The sequence below is a fragment of the Manacus vitellinus genome, unplaced genomic scaffold, assembly GCF_001715985.3.
Source record: "Manacus vitellinus isolate BGI_N305 unplaced genomic scaffold, ASM171598v3 scaffold_33_pilon, whole genome shotgun sequence".
In the NCBI taxonomy this organism is placed as follows: Eukaryota; Metazoa; Chordata; class Aves; order Passeriformes; family Pipridae; genus Manacus; species Manacus vitellinus.
The window spans coordinates 8459049-8471823 of record NW_021940478.1 but is presented as its reverse complement, the minus strand read 5'-3'; the positions used below and the strand labels follow the sequence as shown (position 1 = coordinate 8471823).

Here is a 12775-nt window from a genome sequence, read left to right as displayed (position 1 = left end):
AAGAGTGAAAGACGGCGCTGGCACGAGGAATCGCAGAATCAATTAGGTTGGAAAAGATCTCTAAGGTCATCGAGTCCAACCTATAGAAGGAGGAGAAGAGGATGAGCCAGTGGAAGAAGTAATAGCGCTTTGTCAGCGCTACCCAGCAAGTCCCACGGGGAGCGGCACCCACAGACTCCCAGTCCAAGCAGGGAGGGGCTGAGGGGCTCCCTCAGCAGAGAGGGAAGCCTTGGCTGTAGCCTGGCTGCAGGTGGCAGCCTGAAAGCCCTCTCGCATTTTGTCCTTCCTTCTGCCAAAGCGTCATGTGGTGCAATGGTCAACTGCTCCATTGTTTTGGACACGTCAATGTTGGGAAGTCCAGTTTTGGCAGCTTGCTCTCGTGTCTTTGACTGTTGGCACAAGTTCCAGTCAGACCCTCTTGCGGTTTCAAAGAATCACAGAATCAGTTAGGTTGGAAAAGACCTCTCAGATCATCAGAGTCCTTTATTGTATGTGTTTATGGCCTAACACCACCGTGTCAACTAGACCACTGCACTCACTCCAGTCTTTCCTTAAACGCCTCAGGTGATGGTGACTTTGTGACCTCCCTGCGTGGCCCATTCCAATGTCTAATAACCCTTTCTGTGAAAAAATTCCTCCTAAAATTCCTTAGTAATGTTTCTTAGCAGCTAATTAGAAAGCTTTCTACTGGTGTGGCAGGCAGCCTGTCTGTCAGAAGCCCTGCTTCTCTTCTACATCCATGCCAAGGGAGATATGTACCTGTTCTCGAAGAGCTTTGGGAAAGAAGTTTATTGAGGGATGGAGGGAGGAGCAAGGGGACAGACCTTTATGCTGCTTGGGAAGCTTCATACTTGCCCATGTAATAACCTTATTTTCTCTGATCTGCTGGACTGAAGGGTTCTTTTGAGTATGGAACACGTACCAGAAAGGTTTTAAGCCAAAAGTAAATTGAAGATAGGCAATTGGACCAAAGGACTGAATACTGAGTTTATTAAGAAAAGCTGGGTGCTGATCCCTGTTGAAAATCAGTTTCCTATGTTAAATTAGAAGGCTGCTACAGAAGGTGTAGCCTTACTCTATGTCTCGTGACTTTTATTTGAAAATTGTAAGCCTTGTTCTGGTGGTGTGTTTGCTCTTCTGGCCTCTAAAGTATTCTACAGAGGAGAATGTATTGATTCAAAACTAATTCTGCTTTGGTCTTTGCTTTTCCACTAAGATTACATAAATGCTTAGCCTACCTATTTAGTTACAACTGCTTCAACAAATGGGGCAGCAAGGGCTGAAGGAAGTGTTCCAGTGTGACATTAAGCTAAATGTATAATGATGTGAAACGAGATCTTCTGTTAACTCATGCTGTGTACAGTCATGTCTTTACATAACACGTAAAATACTGTTGTGTAGCATATAAAATGCAAGAAAAAAACCCAAATAATGTATTGGGTGTACCTTGAGAATTTACGCAAATGGATACATTTTGAAGACAATCACCTCATGTTACCTTTTTCCTCATTTTGGTATAATATACTGATGTCTGAAAAGTTGAGGGTGGTTTTTTTTTTTTATTCCTTGTTTTTTATTTGTTTGGATTTTTTTCCAGAACAGATTTTTACATAGGATTTACATTACAAATATGTTCCTAATAGGTATCTTTTTTGATCCCGGAATGTGCCCTGCTACCTGAAGTGCTGAAAAGCACAATTGCAGATATTGGAGAGTACTACCTGGTGAGGAATTTATCCATTCATGAATTGGTCGCTCATGAATTCATTGATGCTTTCGTGAAGAAAGGTAAGGAGGAAATCAGAACATGACAGGCGCAGTAATAGTGTATTTTTTTCATAGCACAGCAAAATCCATTTATTATTTTTTATTCTGAAAAATATTTTAAAGGAAGGGAAGGAAAAGTACTAAGCAAATTCTGCATGAATTTCTTTATTTGCTTTTTTCTGCTTTGTGGTATGTCAGCATTTGTTTACACCCACTGGGTCCAAAACTCCTATGAATGTTGCTTATTAATTTCTCCCTATTCTGTCTTAATTCTGCAAGCCAGGTATCAAGAGGGCTTCCATGTGTCCTCACACCTTTTTCTTCCACAACTTGTCTTTATGCAGATTCCTGTAGAAATCGGCTCCCTTCTCCCATTCTCATTCCTTCATACTTCAGCAAAGAGCTGTGCTAGCTGTGTTACACAGCAGGCAAGAGAAAAAATATGCTCCCTTATTTTTTTTTGTTTTGTGCTAATGGAGCTGCAGCAGCTCATCCTTACACAGGAGGAGTAAAGAGGATATGAAGAAAGATACAGCCTCTGCCCAGCCAACTTGCTGTTGTATACTCAGACTACATTGTTTTCATCTTGCAGGGCCCACTTCTTTGGCTTATGATACCTATTGTAACCTTCAGCTGATAGCCAGGGAGAAACAAAAAAACTTTACAGGGAAAAGAGAGGAGAACAGAGAACATGCAGATGAAATAGGAGAACAAGAGATCCATTACTTGCTAAATGCAGGACTCTTTTCTTACTTCCTTTAATCTCATTAATGTTCTTTTATGCCAGTAGTTTTCTAGAAGCAATATGACATTTGTGTGCAGAGTTCCCAGAATCTGACACTTCTATTTTAAAAACAAAAACTATTTAGTTAGATAATGCTACAAAATATATTTAGTAATGTGTCTTCCCTCTTGTCTTTGTGTGATCTGATAATAGGAATGTATCTGGAAAAAAATTGGGTTTTCTGTACGCTGAGGGGAGAGTCACAGGTGAAACGAAAGGAAGTATTTTCATATTGGTGCATATTGTTAATGTTATCCGTATTATAGGTCCTTTAAAAGGTTGCCAGTCCAAGGCTTATAAAAATAATAACAATGCTGTTTTGCTTGAGAAGGTGGAAAAAAGTTACTTGATGAAAACACAGAGGTTTAGAGTGATTCAAATGGTATTTGCAATGTTTGGTTTTCTTGGGGTGAATTGCTTATATTGTCATGTCTGTCTTTAAAAACTGTGTAATCTCATGGTTTTCTGCTTTGCTGTTAAAGGTTTGTGCTACGCCCTTACCTATAATACAAAAATTGATCAAGATAATACTGCAGCTCTGCTACCAAATGGTATGGGGGTCTGTTTTGTTTTTGGTAATATGTATCAATTGCGGTCTGTTGGGTTTTTTCTTTTTATTTGGGTTGATGTAAACTGAAAAATAAGGCTTACTGTACTTGCTAACTTTATTAGAAATGAGTTTGAATTGGAAAAACATTAATTTTAATTTTGTTCTTCATTCATGTGGTTAAGTTATTTAATAAAAAGGAAATTTAAAAGCAGCTTTGCTTATGTATAGTCAAATTGTCAATGCTTCAATCATAATTGAATTGCTACAGAGGATTATTTTTGTGAAAACGTTGCTTTCCAACTTCTTGTTTCCTACTGATCTTTAAGACAGAATTTGTGCCAAAACAGAAAGTCATCAGCACTGCTTAGGAGCACTTTTAAAATATTAGGTGTTTATTCTTGTGAGACCCCACCTTGGGTACTTCATCCAGCTGTGGGGTTCACAGCAGAGGAAAGATATGGACCTGCTGGAGTGAGTCCAGAGGAGGGCCATGAAGATGATCTCCCATGAGGAGAGGATGAGAGAGTTGGGGTTGTTCACCCTGGAGAGGGAAGGCTCTGGAGAGACCTTAGAGCACCTTCCAGTACCTAAAGGGAGCCTGCAAGAGAGCCAGAGAGGAAATTTTTAGAAGGGCATGTAGAGAGAGGACAAGGGAGAATGGCTTCAAACTGAGAGTAGGTTTAGATTAGATATTAGGAAGAAACTCTTTACTGCGAGGGTGGTGAGACACTGAAATGGGTTGCCAAGAGAAGTTGTGGCTGCCCCATCCCTGGAAGTGTTCAAGGCCAGGCTGGATGTGTCTTTGAGCAACCTGGTCTAGTGGAAGGTGTCCCTGCCCATGGCAGGGACTTGGAACTGGATGATCTTTAAGGTGTCTTCCAACCCAAATCATTCTATGATGATTCCGTGATTCCTTAAGAATTATGTAACCCGTGAAAAGTCTGTTTCAGTTGTATCACATTTTATGACAAAACATGATAAAACATCACACATCTCAGGTAGAATTTTACATGCAGAGAAAACAAAGCTATGTTGGGCTTCAAATACATTGTCTTATTTCTGTTTAACAGTATTTCAGATATTATAGAAATACAAGTTGGTCTGTCAGCCCTCTAGCCTAAGTCACTGTAATATGACAGGTGCCCATGAGGGCATAAGTAATTCAGATTCTTCAGAAGAATTCTTTTATGTGTCTGTTAACCCAGTCCTAGCAAAATGGATACTTGATAGTGGTGTTGAGTTTGTTTGATACAGTTATTACAAGGTATGCACAATTAATGCAGAGACAGTGTTACAGTTCCTGGTGATGTCACTATGTGAACTCTTCAGTGACAACCTGATTTGTTTGTATTCTGTGCTATACTCTTACTTGTACAGTAGAACCCAAAGACTGTAGCAGAGAGCTGTTGTGTGAAATTCTGTACCAAGCAGCAGCTGCCAGATTTGGTTTATGAACATAGGAGTGGACTTGTTCCAGCACATAGTTGGTCATCACTGACAGGTATAATTTATTCAATGTGAGTAGCCCTGCTGGAGGTTGAAGAACTACTTTCATTTATTTAGTTGAGCAGTGCATGTATGTTCACTAAATCTGGCCCTTGTGTAATGTAGCGCTCAGCTATTGACACAGCAAGTGCTGGGGAACAAGTAGAGGAAAGATTGAGGCAATGAACTAAGTAGTACAACAAAAAAGCTAGGACTGTGTCAGGAATAATATTACACTTTCCTTATTCTACTTCATAAGACCTTTTTGATAAAAAACAGTAATTGAGTTATAACTTTTTTTTTAAAGATTAATCTGGTAATCCATTTAACTGGAACTAAGGAGTCCACATGACATTAGTAATGCCATTGATCCAAAGCTAACGTTGTAAAAGGTATATGGTTCTCTGAAGACTTCAAAGGGAACCAAGTAGAAGATTATTTCTATTAAAGTTTGTTTCATTTATAGGAAAACTAATTCTATCAGTGGATAAGGATACTTATGAGGAACTTGGACTGCAAGGTCGCCCTTCTCGGTACTCTGGCAAAAAAGCAATGAGATACAGTAAGTATTGTTTATATTAACAGTGCTTATTTCAGAAGCACCTTATTAGGGTGTTGAACCAGCAATGTTGAAACTTCCCTTTTATTGAAATTATTTATTGTCTAGGTCATCTTTTTCCAGGTGCAAATACAAGGAATGTCTGAAAAGAAAAAGTACTTTTTTCCCAAATAATAAAACAGCTATAAGGAAACAAATATGTGACCGTTTCAGTACTCTATAAAATTTTTAATTTCAGAGTTTTTATTGTGTTGTTTATACTGGAGCGATGTAGGACTCAAGAATTTTTTTATACTGTGCATAGTATCCATGCCTTCTGATTTAAATAGAAAAATACTAAAATGGTTAAGGTAGAGCTTAAAATTTGTGCACTGTACAAAAAAAAAAAATCAGTGAAGAACCTCACCCAAGACTGCTTGCTCGAAAGGGTGGATTGTATTGTGTTTGATACATTTAAAATGGTAGTCTCCATATACCAAGTACTTGGAAAATGCTGTAATTTTTTAACAGCTGCAGGGGAGACATCTTGAGTGTGATTTTTGTTAAATAAAAATAAATAACCAACATGAACAGTATGCCATCTCAAATGTTTTGGAACTTGCAGTACTTGATAGGTAGTTACATGAAAACTTTAGAAGGGGAAACTGGTTATGTCTAGTAAGTATTTTGGCAAAATGGGACGTGGTTTTACCATTCAGTTTGTGAAGTAAAATGTATCACGAAATTTCTGTTTGAAAAATGTATGTAATTTAGCCATGGACCAATTCGCCTAATAAAAAACCAACCTGTTGAAAAAGTGTCATTGCTGTCTACATGGCTTTTATTGTTAGAAATTTTAGCTTTCTTTTTTTTTACTGCTAATAGCTTTCATAATTACAAAGATATTTTTCAGGCCTTCTGTCAGTGTCATTTCAAAAGGAATCTGTCCCTCCAGTCACTGGAAGGCAGTTCCAGATTATATCAAAACAAGGACAGCAGGAGTTGAATATTTATGTACATAATGGGGAGTCATATTTGCATAATCAAATACTTTGTAAAGATGTATTTGATATTCTTTGGTTTCTTTGTGTTCTTGTAGTTCTTAATTAATTTAATAATAAAATTTATTTTAGTTGAGTACCAGTTGCTTTTGTACATTTTCTGCAGTTATCACTATTGACTTGACCGATGCTGGCTTTCACCCTGAGAGCAAGAAACATAACAGAGTGCTCTGGGCCTTGAAAGAAAAGAAACCTTTAGAATTTGACTTCCTGCTGGCTTGGTATAATACAGGTAATAAGAACTAAATGTAAAACTAGGATGTAACTGACGTGAAGTCCAAATATTTTTAGTTTACCGTTCTTTTCTAGTGATTGTCCATATGCATTTTTAGTGGAAGGAAAAGTTAGATTAAAATGTGTTTGGGTGGGATTTTTTGTTTGTTTTGTTTATTTGTTGTGGGGAGGGTGTTATTTACTACACACAGAACACTGTTGTGTTCAGGAACACAACAGTAATTCATAGGAGATATATTAGTTACTTCATTTCCTTTTCTTTATGTTGCCCAGGCTTTCTGGCAAAATTTTCCTATTTGATGGTGCTGCCTCTTCTTTAGAAATGTCTGACATACATAATCATTATTAATACACATTTTTTGAGTTTTTTTATTAGTCCACATAAGTAACATATCTGGTCATATACTTGAGACGGGGAACTTTGATTTCATCATGAGTTATAGGACATTACAGATTCCCTACTTCTGTGCTATGTGCACTGAAACACACAGTCTACTGCTTTATCACTTTATTCTCAAGCACTTGTTTGAGGTTGGAGCCGAGTAAGAGATTGTTACAAGAAATTATACTATTTCAAATCGTCTTCTAGTATTTGTTTATCTACTGTTTTCTAATTACATTATTTTTTCTTCTGGGACTTAAGTATTGTTCTTCCTCTGAGGGTCATTTTTCAAAGTTCTCAGTTGTTTGTATTGCCTCAGAACAGGCTGTATGTAGGGATATATAGGATTTGCATAGAATTGATGAAAACTGCAGGTGTCTGTACTGTCAAAAATGTTTTTCTTCATCATAGATGTATAGCTTTTAGTGTTGTTCTGCTTTGAGTCTCCACCCTAGTAAGAACAGATATCAGAAATGTCCCTGAGAATGCTTTCCCATCTCCTCTTTACATTTTTCCTGGCTCTTCAAGTCTGAGAGTTAACTTACCTGAGAAATGAAAGCTGCTTACAAGCTCCTTTAGGAGTGTCCCATGTTTCACTTTAGTCCTTCATGTTTCGCCTCCCCCTTTTTAAGAACTAAACATATGACAATGATCCCTCCTTGTTTGTCATACAGAAATTGTTTAAAGGTTTGCAATTCATGTCCTTGTCTTCAAGAAAGAGTCATAGTGAAGGTGGTTGCAACCGTAAATGGTGACAGAAATCCAACTAAAGGTGGCATATCTTCATGCTTGGATTTATTGACCCTGGGCAGAGATATGTCTGTTGTGTTTGTTGCTGTCCATGTTAACAGCATTCAGGAAGAACAGCATTTCTTTTCCTCACTTTCTTACATCTCCGAAACAAGTCAGGTCAATCATTTCATGAGTATGGAGTTAAATCTCAATGTTTTTCTGTGCAAGAATCTTGCACTCATAATGCATGAAAGACTGTTAGTTCCTTAGTACTGACAAAAATAAAACTTTTATAGATTTTGATTAACAGACATGAGACATGGTGTAGATTCTGCTGGAAGGGTAAAAGAGGGCTGTATTTTGTCAAGAGAATCGTGTCCTCTGTGAACATTCTGTTTTCAGCCTTTCTGCTGATAACTGGTGTTTCTTGCTATGGCCAGCACTGCAGGATTTTTTGTTTTCATACCCTTTTTTCCCACATAGTGGTGTCAGCACCAAGAGGAACAGAAAAAGGGAATATGGAGTGTCTCATGTCTTTGATGACAGAGGCAAAACAATCTTTTCTGTTTTCTATTGCTGTAATTTCTTTGACAGTTTTACATGTTTATTGGATGAAATTCGCTGGCCTCCAAACTGCTTTGACGATGTGCCTGGTTGTCATTGACAAGGAAAGTTATGCTGTAGGCTAGAGGAATTGTTCAGTTGGGGTCTTGACTTTAGTCTTTGAAATCTCCTGAAGTTAGGGCTATAGCTGAGGCTCCGACACGCAGCAGATATTTAAAATGTATGATTTTTTATATTTTACAAAGAATTCTAGGGTGATATTTTATGTTCTTTGAACCTGTTAGTCGAACAATTTTCAATAGGAAGTATAGATCATCTGCTCTGGCACACTTCAGTCTTAAATATATCTATATAAAAACAAGAATTTGGTGGCTGCCTGTCTTTGTCACTGTGCCCTTTGGTACTTGGAAAGCCTTTTTTTGAAGGATGACTAAAAAGGATCAGCTTAATCTTCCTTTTTCTATTCCCCAAAATGATTCTCCTTGATGATATAAATATGGCTGAGGGAGTTTAAGCAGTTTATATCTTTTGACAGCCAGTCTTAGATATTGTATTCTGCAGTTAACTATCCTGTTCTTGAATTTCTTCTGTTCATACGTGCCTTTTCTGTGGTATTCAAACGTTGTGCTCCTAGAGACCTATTGTTACTTTATGAAAATAGCACACATATTTGAAATGGAATTTGAAATTTAGGAGAATTGATTCCATGTCAGTTACCTTACTGTGTCAAAATCAAGGTGGTTAATATCTCTGAATTTACAATATGTCTGCTTATGTTAGTTTTTTAGTTTAGGTTAGGATTTTAGAATTTTACCTGCTAGTTTGGATCTCTTACTGGTACTTTCCCACAAGTCCATCAAGGTACATTTAACTTTTACAGCCATACTGCATTTGAAGACTTAGCCTTGTTGTTTGGGTTTTTTTTATTCTTCTAGTAAAGATTTGTGACGTGGTCTGATTTCTCTACCTTCTCCCCTTTCTTCTCTCTTCAGTCTCTGTGCCCCAGACTATCTTAGAATTCCTCTTCGCATCATTGATAAATCTGTTCTTAAACCTATAGTCACCTGCTCACTTTTGCATTATTCAGGGAAAACAGTGTTCTGGGATGATGTTCCTGCTCTGTTGCATGCGTTCCTTTTCAGGAATATCCTTGAGTTCCTCTTTCTAACAGGTTAATTTTATTACTTACCCAGTTGATTCTGTTTGAATTTTCTGTTGGAAAATTTATGCTCGTTGGTTAAATAGTAAATTTACTGAGCTATACTGAGTTCTGAATCTTCCACTAATATTTATGTCAGAGAAGATAAAGAAGCTGAAGATTCTATGATTTTGGGCAAGATAACAGCACGAAAGCAGTTTTACACAGCATTTTTTTGTATATATATACAAAGGTTTCATGTATTCAGTGCTTGTTTTGATTCATAGTTTCGTAACATCTGTTTATGGTACTGTGTTGTTAAGGTGCAGAGGGATCAACACTGATGTCATACTTCTCAAAAAACCAAATACAGACCCTGAAGCCAAAAATAACATTCAGCACATTAAGGGACTTGCAGTGTCCAGTGTTACAAAGTAATGACCTACAAGGAAAGCCGGAGGAGTCCTGCAGTACAGAGGAACTCTTTGAATGGCTGGGTGCTGTCTTGAATCAAGTTAGCTTGTAAGTATCGGAATTTCTTTGATCTTTAAATACATTTTAAGAAAGGAAAGGCACAATTTATTTTGAGAAATAGTTGAATAATAATTAAGGCACATTTCTGTAAGTAGAAAGGCTATTATGCTGACAAATGTTTGTTGTAAGTCTTGAATGACTTATCTATGTTTTTAGGGGTGCCCATATGTACTGTTTGGGGCTGGAATAGAGTTAATTTTCCTCATAGTAACTGGTGTGGTGCTGTGTTTTGGATTTGTGACCAAGAGTGTTGGTAACACGGGGGTGTTTTAGCTATTGCTGAGCAGGGCTTACACAGTGTCAAGGCTTTTTCTGTTTCTCATACAACCTTGCCAGTGAGGATGCTGGGGGTGGGCAGAGGGCTGGGAGAGAACACAGCCACCACCGCAGACCCCAGCTGACCAGAGGGATATCCCACACCATATGGTGACATGCTTGGCAATAAAAGCTGGGGGGAGGAAGAGTGGGAAGTGTTCAGAGTTACAGTATGTGTCTTCCCGAGTCACGGTTAGACGCAACGAAGCCCTGCTTTCCTGGAGATGGCTACATATCGTGCCTGCCGATGGGAAGGAGTAAATTGATTCCTTAGCATGCTTGGCTTTCACGTGCAACTTTTCCTTTACTTATTCAATTGTCTTTATCTCAACCCATGCATTTTCTCCCTTTTACCCTTTCAGTTCTCTCCCCCATTGCACTGGGGGGGAGAGAGTGAGCAAGCAGCCCTGTGGTGTTTGGGAGCTTTACCAGGGTTAACGCACAGGACCGTGAGATCTTTTGTATAAATATCTTGGTCTTTAGTTGCTTTTGTTGTTTGGTTTTTTCCAGAGACAACAATTCGTCTAGCTTCTTATCAACCTACTGCTGTCCTGAGCCCAACACAGTGGTGGAAAAAGCTTTCTTGTGCACAATCACAGGTTTTATAATTCCTGAGAAGATAATTCAGTTATTGGAGCAGCTGTGGTAAGGGCTAACAGGAACACATTACTAAAACATTTGTACTTTAACACTTTTTAATTTTTGAAATCACTTTTAAATAATTTTCAGTAGTGCTGTTGGAGATAAATAGTAAAATATATAAAATGGAGACTTTCTTTTTAATTAGGAAGTGAGCTTTTTATGCTGAACATCAGTATAAAAAAAGTAATAAACAATTTTGGATACTTCAAATTTGAAAGTGCTTGCCCTGTATTCTAGTCATGACTTTGTTTTTCTTCTGAATTTCCAAGAAACTGTGGCTGTACTGAGCTACTACATTTTTAAAATTTCCCATCTGTGAAAATCAGATGCCCTCAAATACGTCTGATTTAGTATTTTTAACTAGTGATGGAAAATATAATTGAAATCCCTTTATGAAGCCAAAAAGAGTATCACAAGGTACTTCAAGGTTATTACACCACTACAATAGATTATAGTGAGTTTTTTTAATCAAGTGCTGTAATGTAGGACACTGGATAATGATGAATGGGGTAGCTGCAGTTCTAATTCAGTATCAAAGTACCTTATATTAGTGTGTCATGAATGTGTGTGGAATCTGTTGTATTCTATACTAGTGCTGCTGGCAGTAAATTTTGGAAGCTCCTTGCTCCATGTGTGAGACAATGCTTGAAGTCCCTGGTGGCTATTGATTGTAGCACTGACTTGTGACAATAATGCTGTTGCTTTAGCTGGAATATGATCATTATTCTTTGAGCAATTTCCAAATCTTATGCAGAAAGCCTTCCTGGGCAAGGGTTGGAACACAAATTTCCTTGGCTTTTATTCTCTACTTAAGAGCAATGGATAATGTCTGGCTCTGATTATTTATAATCTGTTTCCTTTCTAGTGGTGAAAGGATTTGTGTCAAGCATAACCTGACCATGTTTCTTCCTCTGATGTCTTTTTTTCTCTGATAGCAATTGTTCTCACTGAATGTTCTATTTTCTGAAAAGCAGTGCATGCTGTAGGAAATTCAGAACTGGTACTTCACAACTTGGAACTTTTTCTAATTGCTATAACTTGCAGGTTTGCCATGTCTAAAAGTATGGTAGGAATAATGAAGAGTCAATCTTACTTCATTTCCTCATATTTTCCTTCATTTCCTGATAGAATATTTTCTTTTGAGCTTATTTATTGTGTACTAAAGAGGGGTTTTTAACTGTTAATAAATTTTCACTGAAATGTGTCTTTGATTGTTTTACTTTATACTGTATATTTAAATGTGCTGTCTATTCCATTATAATTATTGATTATCTTGTCTTCTTGCTTGCAGTTGCTATTTTGGTGAACCAAAACTGGCTTACTGGCTGACCTTAACTGTGCATGGCTTTGCAGACAGCCCTGTTTCCTGGAGAGAAAGTGAACATGGTTTCCACAAAGGAGGAGAGAACTTGTACAACTTTGTAATTTTTAGGAATCTGGACTACTGGCTTCAGATGGCTGTAGGAACTCATGATGATTGTCCTCCATAAAGCTACATCTACAGAAGCAGTTTTCTAATAATCCCATGTTACTGATAGAAACCTAATAAAATATTTTTTATCAAAGTAGTTATGTAACAGATTAAGTACTAAGAGTCTTTGTATGTTTTTGTTATTTGTAGCCAATGGAAGGAATGGATTTTTGTTTCTTCATCATCATACAGTGCCTTCTCAAAAATTTCCCAATTGTAGCTCTAAGAAAAAGTCAAGTTTTTGAGAGATTAAGTTCTCAGAAATTGTCTGCAGGTGGTCCTTTTATTCAGGAGCGAATCTGGAGTTTGAAAGTTAGTTTTACAGATTGACGGCTAAAATATTTGAAAGGAAAGCTCATTTTGGGATTTACTGTTTTATTGCTTCATATTTAAAAGCTCTGTAAAACCTTCATATTCCTGTTTAAGATATTTCAGCCTACATGCTAGCAAATAAAAAAGAAAGGGAGATATGTTCTCCATAATTTGCTTGGGGGGAGGAGAATAAAGGTGAGGAGAAAGCGTGTGACAGTGGAAGGAGCACCCATTAAACATGGAAAAAGTAACCTGCTCTGGCTTTG

At 37.5% G+C, this 12775-nt stretch overlaps 1 protein-coding gene across 1 annotated transcript; it reads left to right on the top strand.

The window, feature by feature from the left end:
- The first annotated feature begins 101 nt into the window (after positions 1-101).
- On the top strand, positions 102-12314 carry RPP40 (ribonuclease P/MRP subunit p40). Its single transcript, XM_029961414.1, has 8 exons — positions 102-118; positions 1644-1788; positions 3034-3102; positions 5053-5148; positions 6292-6417; positions 9559-9757; positions 10595-10729; positions 12018-12314. Exons 4-8 carry the CDS (start codon positions 5139-5141, stop codon positions 12214-12216), a joined length of 669 nt encoding a protein of 222 aa, XP_029817274.1. The 5' UTR covers positions 102-118; positions 1644-1788; positions 3034-3102; positions 5053-5138; the 3' UTR covers positions 12217-12314.
- The last annotated feature ends 461 nt before the right edge of the window (positions 12315-12775 follow it).